Source organism: Marmota marmota, unplaced genomic scaffold (assembly GCF_001458135.2).
Source record: "Marmota marmota marmota unplaced genomic scaffold, marMar, whole genome shotgun sequence".
Lineage (NCBI taxonomy): Eukaryota > Metazoa > Chordata > Mammalia > Rodentia > Sciuridae > Marmota > Marmota marmota.
Window position 1 is genome coordinate 5,446,810 of NW_026000048.1, and position 18,622 is coordinate 5,465,431.

General features: G+C 41.4%; 1 protein-coding gene across 1 annotated transcript in view; it reads left to right on the forward strand.

The window, feature by feature from the left end:
• LOC107150205 (14-3-3 protein zeta/delta-like) overlaps positions 1–15,875 on the forward strand; it is a 24,052-nt gene extending 8,177 nt beyond the window's left edge. Inside the window, exons 3-4 of the mRNA XM_048812747.1 lie at positions 3,681–3,690; positions 15,838–15,875. Coding sequence (XP_048668704.1) covers positions 3,681–3,690; positions 15,838–15,855 — 28 coding nt within the window. The 3' untranslated portion in view covers positions 15,856–15,875. The remainder of the gene's footprint in view (positions 1–3,680; positions 3,691–15,837) is intronic.
• Positions 15,876–18,622: the final 2,747 nt, after the last annotated feature.

Genomic DNA, 18,622 nt, shown 5'->3' on the forward strand with positions numbered 1-18,622 from the left:
TATATATATATAGTCATTTTTTATATTTGTGTTGTCAAAATTCATATAACTATAAAACTAAATAGGGCAAATTGTACCATATATAAATTATATCTCAAAAACATGCCTTAAAAATAAATCTAGTTCATGAAGTGTTTTAAGAGTATTGGGCACATATTAATCACCTGATAAATGATGGCTATTATGATTCATTAAAACAACCAGCATCAGGCTGTTTCATAGTGGGGTAGTGAGAGGGAGCATGAGAGAAATAGATTAACTCTAATAGGGCAAAGGGGTGGGAGGGGAAGGGAAGGGACATGGGGTTAGAAATGATGGTGGAATGAGATGGACATCATTACCCTAAGTACACATATGAAGACACAAGTGGTGTGAATATACTTTGTATACAACCAGAGATGTGAAAAATTGTGCTCTATAAGTGTAATATGAATTGTAACACATTCTACTGTCATATATAACAAATCAGAATAAAAAAATTAAAAAATAAATTTTTAAAATATGGAAAAAACTGAGCATACTCTTATACAATCCATCAATCACACACCTTGGTAGTCACACAAATGAATTGAAATCGTATGTCAACACAATCTACACAAAAACCTGCACGTGGGTGTTTATTAATAATTGTCAAAACTGGGAAGCAACCAAGATGTCTTTCAGTAGATGAATGGATGGTACATCTCACAATCAAATATTATTCAGAGCTAAAAGATGTTAGCTATCCAGTCATAAAAAGATTTGGGGGAAATGTAAATGCATTTTACTAAGTGAAAGAAGACAATCTGAAAATTGCACATACTGTGTGAATCCAGCCTATGACATTTTGAAAGGGCAAAACTACGGACATTATAAAACAATCATTGGTTGCCTGAGATTAAGGGGAGGGAGGGAAGAACAGGAGCACCGAGGATTTTTAAGGCAGTGAAACTACCCTGCATAATATTGTAACAATGGAAGCATTTCGTTCTACATTTGTCCAAACCCACAGAAGGTGCGATGCCAAGCTGGAACCCTAATGTCACCTATGGACTTTGGAGTGACAAGGACATGTCGGTGTAGGTTCTGCAACCGTAAGGGAAGCACCAGTCTGGCAGGGGCCTTGACAGCGGGGCAGGCTGGGCAAGTGGAGCAGGAAGCATGTGGGAAATCTCTGTACAATTTTCCTATGAACTTAAACCTATTCTAAAAAGAAATTAGGTCTATCTAATTTCTACCTATCCAGAAAAAAAAAAAACCTATGGCCATATTTTAAGAACAGTTTAATTGACTAAAATTTCCTTTCTACATAGAGATGAAGCATTTTAAAGAATAGGGTTAGATTCTTAAGAAGCATTTTGAGGAGTGCAAAAACTCTACCATGAGGGAGAAGGTGAATGCATCTCTCTAGACACCCATGGGTGTTCTGTAAAAGGAAACAGCAGAGAGCATTGGAGCTGGAAGGACCAGGGGGCTCCTGTTCCCAGGGGTACTGGGATTCCGACACTCTCCGCCTTATGGAGGAAGTGACAGGGAGCCCACCCCACTGTGGATTAAGCAGCCTGGCTTATGTATGTTTTAAACATTAAAGTTCCAAGTAAAACTTCCTTTGATAAAATAATTTCACTATTTTAAAAATAAAAAATGTGGAAGAAAAATATTGAAAACCATTTAGAATCCAATCAACTATTCTTTGAATCTTGCAATACCAATTTCTTTTTTAAGAACAAAGCAAAGGAAGTGTTACTTGCCACAATGGGTGGTCAAACTTCAGAACTGCTTTTCCTCCTGAGTGTTAGAGATGGAAAAAATCCAGCAGTTCATGTATATTGCTTACGTATTTATTGAGTGTCCACTCTGTGCCCAGGGATGCTGTGTGAATAAGAAATATGTAATTCCCTCTTGCATAAAGCTTTTTATATATATAGTTGAAAAGAAATTAGGATTAAAAAAATTCACAATTAGCAAAGAAAAGAGAGGATTGTCTTCACACAGAACTTGTAAATCTTAGAGTGTGAATTTCATAGACCAGACGGTAACAGACTAGCTTTCTCTTCTCATAACCCAAACACCATTTTAGAAAGTCACAATTCCAGTAGTGTCTGGACTGGGAGCCATTCCTGGCCAAGACTGTGGACAAGACCAAGTTAGTCTTTGGATGACTCAACTCCTTTTTTCTCCTCCTTTTTCCTCCCACAAACATGCTCTGTCCCATTACCTCCTGCCCAGAATTCCTTTCTCCATGGCATGTGGGTCTAAGCCTGGGTTCTCCAAAGGCTGACAAGCCTCCAGCACAGGGCAGGAAGCCTCTGACACTAGGATTGCAGATCATCCAGCAGGAGGGACCACTTTGAATTACATTCCTAACATTACCAAAAATCATGCCCCACCTTCTCTCTCAAGTCTCGTATGCTGAAGACACAAAACAGAGGAACAGGTATTCCTGGGGACTGGATGGATGCTCTGGTGTTATTTATGAGCCTGCATGTGGGGTGGGAAGGAAAGGCTGTCCCGGGACTCCATCCTTAGCCTCTATTATGGATCCTCCCCACCGCACCCAAGCCTGCCTGAACCAGTTTCCTTCTTCCCAGGCTGAAAGTGATGGAAACAGCCAAGCAAAACCAGGGCCTAAATGAGTTTCTCTGTTCCTCCGTGATCTGATTTGACTCTGATTTGATTTCAAATGCAGAGAACATAGGTCCATCACTGCGCTGCCCATAATACAATTGACATGCTTGTCTTCTATCCACATTCTGACAAGAGAAAAGGCCGTGAGGGAGCCAGAAACCAGGGAGGTAGAGCAAGGACTTGAGACACAAGCCTGTGTACAGTCATCCCAGGATGAAGTGAGACATGTGACCGCAGCTACCTGCCTTTGCTTGAAACCACAACCCCACGGGGAGATCCACTCCTGCGTTCCCCAGAGACATGAGGAAATGAGGCAGGTGTATTTTCAGTGACCAGCTTCTCCTAGCCCTGCCTGCCCTCTCTCCTCCACCCCAGAATATCCCCAGGTTCCTTCAGACTCAGTTTTAACCATCTCCTTCCTCCTTCTACCCAATAAGAATACTGAATCTCAGTTTTTCTTTCCTCCCATTAATTTTCCAACTGGAGTTTGCTGGTGCAAGCCTTATAGTTTTAGACTCTGTCCCCACCACTTCTAGCCTGACTCCACTCATAATGTGTCCAAACCCCATGGTACTCATATAGATCAGCTCTCACAGGAGCTCAAAGATCTTCCACTGAGGCTGCAGCCCTACCCAGGCTGATGCAGAGGTTGGTATAAGGAGCAAATATAGGACAATATCTTTGTCCATTTTCTTGTGCTTGGTCTTTTACCATGTGATTTGTCAATGTTCTTAGCTGGAAAAAAAAAAAACATAGTTTGAGCAGAAAAGGAATTTATTTATTTAAGGATATTATATAGGAGCATTGTAGTCTGCCAGAAAGCCAGGAACAGTGTCTGGTCACAAGGAGGGGCTCTTCTGTCACAATTCTGTAAGTCAGTGATTGAGGCTGGTAGTTCCCGCATCTCTCTTGATGGCCCAGACTGCCAGGTTCTGGTACTGAGAGCCTCTACCATGTCCACCTCTGCAGAGCCATATACTGGGCCCCGGGCTCCCAGGAGAGCCTGTGCCCTGGAGGATCGCCACCTCCTCAAGGCGCACACTTCCCAGTCCAGTCTCATCTAGTACATCCCATCGGAAGAGCCTAAGTTATGTGCTTCTGCCTTGGTGTGAGTCATAGAGTCTGCCCCAATGAAGCAGAACTGGGAATTATGGGAAATAACCAAATGACTCATTAGACGGGAAATGATCAAATTGTAGGGAAGACATAAAGAGATGTTAGCAAGCACCAGTGACGAATGCTGCCCACCATGGAAGCTGAATGGCAAACCATATCCCTTGGAAAGCTGAGAGTCTAATGGAAAGAGAGGTGGCCTTTCCCAACTCCACTGGAGCCCCTGCTTCTGACTCCTGTGCTGGCCCAACCCTCGGCACTTGGAAATGCCAGGGGACATTTATTCATCCATGACGCTCCCATGTGCTGGACACCTCTAGCACTCTCAGAGATCTCTCTGAGAGGACATATCTACTCTCATCATGTCCGTTATCACCTCTGCCCGGAGAGTCTCTCCTCCTGTTCTCCCAAACGTTAGCCCTGCATCTGACTCTGCTTTCAATGGAGCTGGCACTTACAACACCCTGCATACATCGCTATCATAACACCACATTGTAATGATCAACGTATGTTCCTATCACCGCTACTACAAGTGAGTTCTACGAAGACAACACATTTCCATGCTCATCTCTATAGACCTAGAACCTCTCACAATGCCTGGAGCCCAGTGTTCACTTAGGAAATGCTTGCAGAGTCACCTGGCCATGCTCACGATCATGTCAATAACATGAAGGTCATATTGCTTTCCTTTATACCAAATGCCATGGTTTAAACCATACTGAATATACTGTGCTTCCTGAACACAGCGGGGAGTTCCGGACCTTCACTCCTACTCCTCAGAGAGAAAAGACCTCTATCTGGTCACCTACATGAGTCAGATGAGATAGAGATCAAGAAGAAGGTGAGGCAGCAGATGCCCCTGCACTGCCAACCCTGAATGGCCTCTGCCCAGCAGGCAGACTCCTGTTCTCGCTGGACTCCAGCACTGAGTGGCTGGGCCACAACACACCAAGCCTTCGTTCCCTCTTGGACAGGGAAGAGCACACCTGGCCTTTCTCTGTGTCGTGGGGCTGATGATGAAGCAAAAGCAGTTGCTAAGGAGCTGCACGCTCCTCCATGGCGCCCTTGCACTCCCACGTCCCAAGGCACTCAGTTCAATCTTTACTCATTCCTTACCTCCTCTGCCTCTAAATCCCACTCTCCTCGAAGGCTACCCCAAGACAAGTGCATGGATTCAGTCACTACTTCTTCACATTCCTCATAGTGTGGCTTCCACTTCTCCGGGTGTGGGCTGGTGAGATACCCAATGCTTGCTTAGCAGAGCTGTAGGACTTGCTTTAACTTTGATAGGACCTTAGAAACGAGGCAAGCAGAGACTTGGGAAACTTCTGGTGTATTGGAACACACTACTTGCTACTCCTACCTGTTTTTTTCCTTAACAGAAGAATATACTCAAGATGTAGGAGCAACAGGTACAGGATACCTGAGCAATCAACAGTCCCTTGAAACCCAGGCTTGTATCTAAACTCAGCTGAACCAGGAGACCCATCAGCCTAAAGTGCTGACCTCATAATTGTGAGCTGACATGTGGTTATGATTTTAAGCTAACTGAATTTTAGGATGTTACATAACACTATTTATGACAATCAATAATTGCTGATATTCATCAACATTATGTCCTATGTTTGAATTAAATTTCCCTCTGCTTATGTGTTCCAGAAAATTTTTCTGTTCTTATTTACAACTTCTATGCAATTCATCACCTTCAGAGCAATTAAATCATGCCCTCAAGATCCAACTCCCTTCCCTTTCACCTGCTGGAATAAAAATGAAGCCTAGTACATGATTTTGAAGGGAGAGCTCACGGGACTAATAGAAGAAATGAATTAGAATCAAAAACTACTTACTGATGATGAACAACTATGTATGGAGTCTTGGAAGTGGGCTCAGCACCTCTGGTATGTAAGTCTGTAAACCTATGTAATCCACAGCCCTTAATCTCACCAGGGTTTTAAAATATAATTGAGGATAAATGGGACAATATCAAACTAAAAAGCTTCCTCAAAGCAAAGAAAAAATTAAAAGCATGAAGAGAGAACCTATCGAATGGAAGAAAATCTTTACAACCTTCACCTGAGAAAGAGCATTAATCTCCAGAATGTGGAAAGAACTCAAAAAGCTTAACACCAAAAAAAAAAAAAATAAAATAAACCACACAAATTACCCAGTCAATAAATGGACAAAGGAACTGAACAGACACTTCACAGAAGAAGAAATATGAATGGTCTACAAACATATGAAAAAAATGTTTGACATCTCTAGCAATCAGAGAAATGCAAATTAAAACTACAGTGAGATTCCATCTCACTCCAGTCAGAATGTCAATTATCAAGAATACAAGAAACAATAAATGTCGGTGATGATATGGGGGAAAAAGTATATTCATACATTGCTGATGAGACTGCAAATTGTAAAACCACTCTGGAAAACAATATGGAGATTTCTCAAAAAAAAAAACTAGGAATAGAACCACTATTCGGTTCAGTTGTCCTAATCCTTGGTATATATCCAAAGGACTTAAAGTCAGCGTACTACAGTGATACAGCCATATAAATGTTTACAGCAGTTCAATTCACAGCAGCTAAACTATGGAACCAACCTAGGTGTCCTTCAACAGATGAATGGATAAAGAAATTGTGGCATATATACACAACGTAGTATTGTATTGCTTAGCTATACAGAAGAATGACTTTATGACATTTGCTGGCAAATGGATGGATCTGGAGACTATCATGCCAAATAAAATAAGCCAATCCTCAAAAACCAAAGGTCAAATTTTCTCTCTGATATGTAGATGCTAACACATAATGTGGGTAGGAGAGAATAAAATTTCAGGGCATTACACAAAGGGGAATGAAGGGAAGGGAGTGGGTGGGAACAGGAAAGACAGTGGAATGAATCAGACATAAATTTCCTATGTTCATTTATGAATACACCACAGTGAAACTCCACCTCATGTACAACCACAAGAATGGGATCCTAATTAGAATAAGTTATTCTCCATGTATGCACCATATGTCCAAAATACACTCTACTGTCATGTATATCTAAAAAGAACAAATTTCTAATGATTTTTTAAAATATGGTGGAGGAGAAGAAAACTAGCGTAGGGGAAATTTCTAGAACATGATGAAGTGCTGATTTGCATGATGAAGGTTAGTTCTACATTAGGAGTTTGAACAGGAGAATGAGGAGCAGACAAGGAGGGAGAGGGCCTGTTTGAGAAGTGTGAGTGGGTACAGCAAGACCAAGGGAACAGAAGCAAGAATGAATTTCAGAACACTGAACACAGCATGAGCTGGGGTCAGCAGAGAACAGTTCCAGTGGATTATGGGGTGCACACTGGCAAATAACAAGGAGAGAGACTCAACCTCAAGGGTCGGGTGCCCATGGGGAGTGTGTAGGACTCATGGCAGCCAATGAGAAGGGCAGATCTGCCAGAAGCCATCAAAATTCTGTACTCTGATCCACTAAATCCAACCTTGGCAATTTATTTCCAAACCAATAGTTTTTAAAGCCCAAAATGGAAAAAAAAAATACATAAACACATTTATGCTAAAGCAATCATGGTTGGGAAAAAACTAAAAAAAAAAAAAAATGCTCACAGAAGAGTGACTAAAGACAACAACTTCAGGTTATATTCTGCAGCCACAAGACCCTTGAAGACTACAGACACATGGCAATGTGCTTATAGCGTAACATTAAGTAGAAACAAACTAAACTATTTGTGTTTTTAGATTATAGGGAAAGAAAAGAGAAATAATTGAGAATCTACCACATGTGAGTTTAAGGCAAACTTTTAATCTTTCAAAATGTTGTATGGTTTAAAGTGATATAATAATAACCATTTTTCACAGTTAAAGTAATGGGTTATAGAAAAAAAGAAGTGATAGAGTAAAAGTGGAAAATTTTAGCCACACTAGTCTGGGAAGCTCTGCTTTCATATGGTTTGAGCTCTACATAATCATACTCCACCCACACACACCTCTGTGGATTTCCTTTTCTTATCATTGTCACCTATAATGGCTTATTTAAGCACACCTAAAACATGCTGATACTGTTATAGGGCAAGGGTCTGTCACAGAGCTGGGGCAGCCATGGCTGTCCTCTGATGCCAATTCCTGTGATTCCACCAGAAAGAATTCGAGCAAGAGAAACCCAGAGTAGCCAGCCAAATCCGAGAGTGAGAAGCAAGGGCAACATAGGGCACAAGAACTGCACAGGCCCCTCAAAGACAGGGTGGTGTGGTGCTCAGAGTTGGAGTTTTTAAGGAAATTGCATCCCCCCTGTTCTTGCCTCGATTTTTCTGTCCCCTGAATTGGATGACCCTCAGCAAGCTTTTTTTGTGGACACCAGTGTGCCAAGGGCACCTAGGGGGAGCAGGCTAGGAGAGAAACATTAAGGTCAGCAAAGCAAACAAGACATTGAGTTTAGAGCTATAGTCACTAATGGCATGCATGGGAAGCCCCCTTATAATTGCACTAACAGAAACTCAGGAAGATGAATCACCAGCTTAGCCTGGTGGAGTTGGTAAGGGCTGAGGCCAGCTTTCCAACCAGTTAGTTTGGGTCATTCCAACAGGAACAATTGTCAAAAAGATGATGACAGAGAACACAGTCTTGTAAACAAGGAACTAGGAGCTGCAACTCTTGGGCCCTCTCCCAGCCTCAGTTATAATCCATCAGTAGGGTGGATACCTACTGCATACCAAGCAACGGTGTTACCAAGAAGATGATGAAAGGACAGGAGATGACATCCTGCAAGAGCTTGCCATGTGCCCCCTCCAATGTTCTAAATGCAAACCTGTGAATCAGAATGTAGAAATTTAACTACATTTTTTACATTTAGAGATGAAGAAATAGGATCAGAGATGGGACTGGAAAAACCTTGCGCAAATTTGGGGGAGTTGTTCAATTTCTCCAGGCTAGGGATAGGATAGAGGTAAAATTCATGCGTATTCCAAGCTTCCAATCTCAGAGACCATCTAAGTGGAAAGCTGAAATCAATGTGCAAAAGGGCCAATCAGAGGAGCAAATAATAAAAGATAATTACCAACTTAAATATCAGTGATGAGCAAGACACCCTTTTTTCAAGTATAAAATGAGACAGAAAATCTTAAGGAAAAGCAAGCAGAACATGGTACAGAGAGTGGGAATCTAAGTCAATGCAAAGGGTGGATTAAATTCCATAAGTCAAATTCTTACTGAGAGAGAATTATAGTTTGAAAGATAAGGAGAGATCAGGAAGAGCAAAACATGGGCAAGTGCATCACCTGCGATCAGTCCAGCAACCTGAGCAGCCACCAAAATAAAACAATGGGTAGATTCCTTACTTTGGCTATACTCCGTCCTTGGCCATACAGAAAGCAAAATCTTGGCTTCCAGACTGTTTCCTTTCTGATTATTTCCTAAGAATTCAATTAGACTTGGTGTTACAGACTGAATTGTGTCCCCCACAAAATTCGTATTTAATATAAATTTAAGTCCACCCCATTGTGACTATTCTTTTATGTAGGAGCCTTAAAAAAGATAATGAAGGTTAAATGAGATGATAAGGAAGGTCCTGGTCCAATGGGACTGGTATCCTGATTAGAGGAAGAGACACCAGAGATGCCAGGTCACAGAGGGAAGAATTTGTGAGGATACAGCAAGCCCCCAACATCTCTCAGGAGAGGCCAGCTCCACCAGCACCTTGGACTTCTGCCTGCAGAACTGTGTAGTTTGAACCACCCAGTCTGTAGTGTTTTGTTATGGTGGCCCTACCACGCTGATACACTGGGTTCCAGTTACCTTTTGTGACTTTTTTTCCACGTGACTTAGGCCTGCAAACTGAAATAGGCAAGTTGGTCTAAGTTTGTTTCATTGATCATGTCCACACAAAATAACAACTCTGCTTTAAAGGAAATTTTAAAAAATGGTTTATTCTGCACCAAATTTGACTGGCCATGACCTGAAAACATGGATTCAAGTTATCCTGAATGACATGCTCCGCTGTGGAAGAGGTTACGTGAACTTTTATAATCAAAGAACAAAAGAAAGTCCTAAATCAATCTCTTTACCAATTGCACTGGTGGGAACATAAGGTAGTCTGGCTACAGCAAGGGGAATGTCCAAGGGTTCAGATGTTATCTTGCAGCATTCTGATCTTTAGACTTGGTGAAGGCTGGAAGTCAGCTAAGCTAGTGATTCTTTCCAAGAAGTTTATGTAATAGTCATGAGAATGCTAGGCCAAATCCAAATGTTAAGATAAATGGCTATTGAAAGGCCTAAGAAAGCCCAAATAATATTCTATCTCTCCACAGTCAAGGGCAAGCATTCTGAGTAGCATCTTTAATACAGATGCAGCTTCTCTAGAAAACTTCAGGTTCACAATAATCCACACTCCATCACATTCTAGAAATAATTTTAAAACGTGCAATATTTTTAACGTATGGCACAAAGCTACTAAATTTAAAATTTAACAGCAAAGCATTTAGCATTAAGGCAGAAAGGGAATTTATAATGAGCATCATAGTTTTCATAATATTTGAATTTGGGAATCATATTTAGCTTGAAATTCCTGGAGGCCAAGGGAACAGAAATAAATCAGTGACTTAATAAAACTGTAATTTGATATCAATTTGAAAAACTACAGTAGTTCAAGGTCAGAAGAATTTTTTTTCCCTATAATCAATAACAAGAGAAACTTTGCCACCTTCACCATCTACTTAAGGCCTTGGAGAAAATATGGGGGGGTGATATGGGGAGATGAATAATTTCAGAAAATGAACCCTGGGGGTCCTGAATCACCAATTTACTCCCTTTAATTCAACCTAGAATCCTCGACTGGGCAAGTCTCTGAGCTTCATTTGCACCCACTGCTTCATGGACACTGAGATGATGAGGTAAGATCATTTATGTTTTCACTTAGCAATTATTTTTCGAGTACTTACCATGCCGTTTCTAGACAGGGCTGGTCTTATACACTTGATACCTACACAGTTGCAGAGGGTCACCTACAATGAGTTTAATGCTCTGCTTACACCATCTTGAAAATGTTAAGATGTTTTAAAATAAGGAGCCCCACATTTTTACTTTGCAGATGACGTAGCTGGTTCTTCTAAGAATTGGAGATACAAAAGTGAAATCCCTGCCTACAGAGCTTACACTCCTCATCTATTGGTTCACTTAGCAATAGAATTACATAAGCAAACACCCTGGTGGGCTCATGTTGAAGGAAAACAGAATAAACAGCATTTCTCCCTTCCTTCTTTCCTCCCCACCACCTCCCGCCCTCTTTCTCTCCCTATTTGTCTTATTGTACTGACTAGAACCTTCAGTGTAATGTTGAGTCAAAGCGATAATAATCATTCTTGTCTCATTCCTGACTTCAAAGGGAATGCTTAGAAACATTCTATTTAGTTGATGATTTTTGTAGATTTTTACACTCTTCACATAAAGAAATGTTTTGCCTTTTTTAATTTAATAAGATTTATTCAATCAAAATATATGTTAAATATTATTCAATGCTTTTCTTGTAGCCATTGAAATAATCATATCAGTGTTGTTCTTTAGTCCATTCATGTGATAAATTACATTTATGAATTTTTTTAAAGATTTAATGCAATTCCAATTAAATTCCCAATAATGATTCCTCATAGAAATAGAAAAAGTAATCATGAAATTCATTTGTAAAAATAAGAGATCCAGAATAGCAAAGCAATACTAAGTAAGAAGATTGAAGCAGGAGGCATCACAATACCAAACCATAAACTATATCACAGAGCTATAGTAACAAAAATGGCATGGTATTGGTACCAAAATAGACATGTAGACCATTGGTACAGAATAGAAGACACAGAGACAAACCCACATAAATACAGCTATCTCATCCTAGACAAAGGCACTGAACACATACTGGAGAAAAGTTGGCCTCTTCAACAAATGGTGCTAGGAAAACTGAAAATCCATATGCAGCAAAATGAAATTAAATCACTATCTCTCACCATGCACAAAGCTCAACTCAAAGTGGATCAAGGACCTAGGAATTAAACCAGAGACCCTGCTCCTAATAGAAGAAAAAGTAGGCCCAAATCTTAATCATGTCAGATTAGGTCCTGACTTCCTTAACCAGACTCCTGAAGAGCAAGAAATAAAATCAAGAATCAATAAATGAGATGGAGTCAAACTAAAAAGCTTCTTCTCAGCAAAGGGAATGATCAGTAATATGAAGAAAGAGCCTACATCTTTACTACACACACATCAGATAGAGCACTAATTTCCATGATATATAAAGAACTCAAAAGATTCCAAATACTATATTTTGAACATCAAGCTTATAGGATGTGCTGAAAGATCAAACAAGAGACATGAGAGTAAACGAGAAGTCAAATACAATGCCAAAGCTTTGGCCTAAGCAAGTGAGTAAATAAAATTGTCATCTACCCAAACAGGGAAGGCTATAGGGAGTAAGTGCGATTTGTTTGTTTGTTTTTTGATAGGGTTTGTTTCTTTAAGGGAAGGGGGCTTCGGAATCTGCTCAGCTTTGTGCCAGTGAAATCTGAGATGACTTCTAGGCATTAAGTGGAACTGTGGACTAGACAGCTGGGTACGTATGGTGGAGTCAGAAAGACAAGCATGGGCTGAAGATATGAACATATAAATCTGGGAGTCAATAGCATTTGTGAAAATCAGCCTGAGGGAAACAGCCTTAAAAATCTACATATACAGGAATAAATAAGCCTCAAAATTATTTGCAAAATGTCATTCCTTTTCTGATTCCTAAATCTCCTAGAGAGGGCTTATGCAGACAGAATATCTACTCCCTGTTATTAGTTAGCAGATCCTTTTGCTCCAGGCTTCAGTGATATTCCTTACCTTACATGGATGTGTTTTCTGTAGCACTCATTTGATCTGACAGGTTGCCTTCAAGAATCTATTGTATCTGTAAAATGTGATGGAGATTGTACTATTGGGCAAGCAGACAAGAAACAGAACACACATAAACATACACGCACATCCCCCTCAAGTTTACTGTATATAAATTTAAATGGAGAGGATAGGAAAGGCAGCAGAATACAACATACACTAGTATGGCAGTATGTAAAAAAAGTGGATGTGTAACCGATGTGAATCTGCAATATGTATACGGGGTAAAAACGGGAGTTCATAATCCGCGTGAATCAGATGTATGAAATATGATATGTCAAGAGCTTTGTAATGTTTTGAACAACTAATAATAAAAAAATTTTAAAAATTAATGAATAATAATTAAGGAGATTAAAGAGCTAAAAAATAAAAATAAATAAATTTAAATGGAAATCATTTAAAAAAAAAAATAAAAAAGGCCTTAGTCTCACAAGTTCTACATTTGAAGTCTCCCAAGGCACTAACCAGCCTGAGAAGAAGGAATGATCCCTTCGGGTGAAATGGGACATATTGATGTTTATGAAGTGGGGTGACTTGCTTGTATTAAACTATGTAGAACCCGATTGAACCAAGGACAATGTCCTCTTATTCCACAGGTTCTTGGATCTAAGTTTATAGCATCAGAACCGCAGACCGGAAGTGGACTTCAAAGACTGTACAATTACCTAGTAGTTGTCCTGTCTTTAAGTAGCACCACTCCCTAAGTTATTGTAGACTTAACTGCCTTCACTTATCTCATAGAATTATTGCAAGAATCAAAGAAGAGGTACCATGATTAAGAAAAAAATAGGAGCTTTTCAAATCGGAAGCATTCTTTTTTATACCTTTCACGGTGCATCCAAACTTATCAAACATTTCTATCTCTAAAGTAAGGGACCCAAGGTCATAAAGGTTATCAGGAGCAAATCTTCTTTAACATTTGGCAGGATAGTTGCCCTGGAGCCCCATCTTGAACATCACTTTTGTTTCCTTTCTCCAAATCTGACAAATTTATTGGATCCTTGATGAGATTGTTCTTTAACTTCTACATCCTCTCTCTGCTCATCCCATCCCTGACTAACGTGTGACCTTTTTTGACTGAATTATTGAAAGCCATTAATGGTTTCATTGCTTCTGATTGCCAGAATTTGCCAATTGTGCTGTGGCATTTATCAAGCTCCTGTTAGGCTGGGCAAGGATCACTCCCGGTATTAGTTGAACCTCCAAACTAATTTTCCTTAATTAGAATCAACTCGGCTCCTTCCAGGCTAATAAGCTACTAATGGGTTTGCCATAGAGTCTGTAGCAAAAAGAAATACAGAATTAGTTGGTATTTAGCACAGTTAAATGGCATTGAACTTTCAGAAAAGGAAGGCACTTCTCTAGAGCCCTGACAAGAATTGGGACTCTCCCACTGAGAGTCCAGGGCACTGCCCCAGGTAAGGAGTAGAGGGGTGGAAGGAAGTGATTTTATCCCCTGGGGATTTCATCTCCTCCTTCCCTTCACCTTCAGCACTGCCGTGTTCATTTCTAAGACGACATCTGATAAACCCATAAACTGACATTTACGTCAATGTGAAATAGTAGGGAAGTTGACTCACTCCCTGGAGAAGGCTAAAGCTGATGTCTTCAATTACTGCTCAAAGAGCTTCAGAGACTTGCAGGAAAAAGAGAGAAAGAAAAACACAATTGCCCTAGAAGTCAGATGACCTGTGCTCTTACCAGCGTCATGAGCTTGCACAAACCACCCAACCTCAGGCTCCAGTTACATCTTGAGTGACACAGAGAGGACAAAGCCTTTCCACACTGCAGAAGGGGCCCAGCTGCATGGTGGTGGGAAGCACAGTTTTCGTGCACAAGCAGCCAAACTCCTCCAATTGTGAAAGGGAAATGGCGTCAGTGATAAGAACCCATCCCAAATTCCTCCCAGGTTTGGACAGAAAAGTGCTGGGAAGGAAGAGCTTTAGGCATAGAAACAGAAGAATGAGTGAGTACGTGAGAGGTTCTCGGCTCCTTCTTCCCACAGTTCTGCCTGTGCTGCCCACCACATAGGGCTTCCCTCACTGTGATCAGAATTTGGCCCCCTGAACTATTCTGGCTTTTAACAGTCAACCATTCTCACTCAGCTGGCTTTATTGAGAGCTTCCACCTGGTAAGCACTAGGCTTCGGGGTAAAAGCCCTGAGGTAAGTCAGGCCCAGGCCCTGCCCTTAGGAAGTCACCAGTCAGTAGAGGAGTCAGGTAAGTGGTGCCACTGTGGCACCCGCAAGATGACATGGGAACATCAAATCTGGAAACAAAACTTTGATTGAGGAGATACCATTCACTCCATGTCTCCAGAGGATGAATGGGAAGGACAGTGTGCTGTCCGAAAAATGGTAAGTGTCCCAGCGAGGCCCTGAGTATCTGCCCTGGCTAGTGTTTCCACTGGCCTCCTCCACCAGACTGTGGGCTCTCCTGGGGGCAAGGAAGGTCTTGCTCATCTTCATGTCCTCTACTGTCTGCACGGTTCCCAGGCACAGAGGAAGCCCTTGATAAAAGGCTGGTGGCTGGATGGATGGATGGGTAAAAGGAAAATGAACAAGGAGGAGGCTGGAGCGGTGTGGTAGGAAGAGAATAAAGGAAAGGGGAGCCTGGGGCAGTGGAGAGACAGGGCAAGGGCAGGTTTGCATCCACTCAGCACTAAGAGCGAAGGAGGCAAGAATGGAAGACCAACCAACGAACATATGAGATGATGCTGCCCACTGCGACCTGAAGGAGGAAACTGTCCAGTTCCCTGGGAAGCAGCAGTGCTAAGCTTTGCTGGTTCAGTAAGGAGGAGGGTGTGGGAGAAGATGCTCTGCGCCCATCACCTTTCCTAATGAGATGTGCCCTCTTGCATCTGGTTCTGAGACCCCAAGTTATTGACTAACCTTATTAGATCTCATTGCTGATCCTTGGAACAGCTTGAAAACTGTACCTTGCCTAGGGAATGAAGCTGGCAGATACTTCCCATCAAGTCCTCCAGAAGATGGCCTCTGACAAGGTATAAAGGTTCCAAGCATGACAGTGTCCCCAAACTCAATGTTTTACAAAACTGGTCTTTGCATCAGCAGGTACTAAAATAAGCTTGGCTAGAAAGAAGCTCTTTATTCTTATTTCCCTTGGAGAAAAAGTCCTTTCTGGTTTACCTGAAGGTCGCCAGTTAGATATAATCCCACTCTGGGATCAATCAGGAGACTTCTTTAATCTACGTCGTACTGGGAGTGTGAGGATAAGTGTATGTGTGTGTCATGGGATGTGTGTGTGCGTGTAATTTGATGTGGTGTGAGTATGTGTGGTGTGGGGTGTTTATGTTCTGCTGTGTACGTAATGGTGTGTGTTGTGGGGTGAATGTGTCATTGTGTACATTTTATGGCATGGATGTGTGATGTTCTTTCATAGTTATTCATTTTCCTCAAATACCAACTCAGTTCTAAGCAAAGGTCTATGGCAAAGTCCTCAGACTAGACTTTGGATGATAAAAAGACTTTTCTTAGCTTTCCTGACCCATTTTCTGATCCACTCCAGCTTATCTGTATTTTTTATTTCTTCTTCTGCCTCAGCCATTCTTTGCAGGAAATAGATGTACTTCTGAAAGAGCTGATGCCCAGGAGTCCCTGAGGATTCAGGGAGCAGACAGAAAAAAAAAAGTGGATTTGGGGAAAAACTGAGGACTTGGGGAGGGAGGATCAGAAAGGGGGCAAATAATTACTAGTCAGATCAATGATCTGATGTTTTCTTGTGGACGCCTGGCCCCACAGGAGCCCAGACAGAGTTTCCTGGGAATGCATCTGGAAATGTTGAAGCCCCTGAGAAGGAATGAAAAGTTTTAGGTCAGCACAAGGTAGGAAATGACCCTGCCCACGGGAGCCTAAATAAAGTGCATGACTTTTTAGGTTGGAAAGACCAAACAGCAATGGAGAAACCTGTAAAGTCTGTGCTACCTGCTGAGATGAAATAATGAGAAGGGTCATTCGGATCCTCCCACGGAGCCAGCCCTAGTGGGGTGGGAGTGGTCCGTCCTGGAGAAAAGGAGTCAAACCCATGCTGCTCCCCACGCTCTGTTTGGGGACGTTCTTCCCAGCCTCCTTCTCCCGTCATCTCACTCCAGAACCAGGTGCCTTTTGGATGCCCAGCAGTTTTCCCCGAGGAAGGCAATCTGAACCCCACTCAAACCAACTTGAAAATGGGTGACAAAATTAAAATAAATCCCCTCTCCCAGGAGCTCTAAGGCAACATGCTGCAAGCCATTTGGGGTCAGAGACCCCTTTCCTTGACCTCAAATCCCACCCAAATTTAGTTTTGTTGACCATCAACTGGAGGTTTTAAACTTTCTTTAAAACTCCTCATAAACCTCCTTTCTATGCAAGTGTCCTTTTCCTAACTGGTTTCTTTCCCTCCCTCCCTTCCTTCCTGTGTATGCTGTGTCATGTTGGGTCAGGTATCCTACAGCTGGGTGGGCGTAGTCTCCATACCACTCCCTCCCCACTGCCCAAGGAGGTTCCCATTGATTGATTATATGTGCCCTCAGCCACTGATACCTGTGATACTGTAACAGGAGGTAAAATAATCATAAATGCAAGTAATACCAAATGATATTTTTAATTATGCCCCGAGTAATAATGCAGCCATATATTGAGTACTTTGTACTGAGTGCTCTGCTAAGAATTTACAAGTCATCTCATTTGGAACTTTGCCCCAACCCTATAAGATTGAAATGACTACCCTTATCTTTTGCACATGAAGATTGTAGAATCAAATGCTTTTTTCTGGAATCTATTCTTGATTCTAGCAAGTGAGGTCAGAGCTGGGGTTTGGCCTCAAAAACCTCACCCTCTCTTATCTATAACTCTAAGATTATATTATATCCTGTGTACTTGCAAATCAACTTTTCATTTTCTTTCTTTGGAGAAAATTCTGAAAGAACAGCTGGTTGGGTCGAGTTGGAAGATTTTCCTGGGAACCACTATGTTCCCACAGGAAAGACACACCTGGAGACTCCTCAGGAAAGGCACTGTTTATTACCAGAGCTTGAACCCTAGACTCTTAAATGGAATTCCTGATTCTGCTGAGGCCTAAGGGCTCTTTTTGTGTCTTTGAGCCAAGGACCAAAGGACAAACCACAAAGAATACCCTTCTGCACCTGTCCTCCCAAGTCTCAGACTTTATTAGCTTTGGATATTTCATTACTCAAAGGGTAAAAAGACGCAGGACAGCAGGGGACCAAGAAAAGCAACCAAAGGAAAGAAGAGTAGGCCAATGTAGTGCATGATTATTTATATTCTTCCTCCCAAAATTTCAGCCCCTTGTGGACACCCAGGAGTGCCCTTGGTACTAATTTGCATTATCCTTTCTCTTCAGGAAAAATACAAAAGTGTCTCCCTCCTCCACTGCCCCACCTAACAGTCCTGTGGGTTCCTGGAACAAGCCCAGGGGCATGAAAAAACTTCCTCAACACATAATTTCCTGGGATAATAATAATAATTTTGAGTTAACTACATCTGCCATCAGACAGGTTAATAATTCATCATACACCAGTACGAGGGTCATTCTATTTGCACTTCTTTAAAGCAATTAAATATGTTTGAGACACTACAGTTAAAATGACACAGAAATATATTGGTTGATAATTCCTCTTATAAAAACAACTCTTCAGAGTTACCTCTTTTCCATTCAGAAATCTACTCTCTATTGTGTCAATTTTTATTATTTGTGCTATCAGATATCTTCATCAGGCAGGGCCTTGGGGTAAGATAATTCTGGTAAAGAAAGTTATACAAAATTCAATTTTATCCCCTCTTTTTTATATGAGGCTAAGAAGCCAATGGGAATAGTATTTGACTTATCCACTGTGGAGGTTCAGATGTCTAATGCTCTGGGCCAGTCTTGGTGGAGAACTGATTACAGGGAAGAAACCACAGGTGTAGAAAGATTCTGACCCAGCAGACAGGGTAGGCAACAGGCTCTGACTACTGCAGGCAATGGGGTTTCAGATAC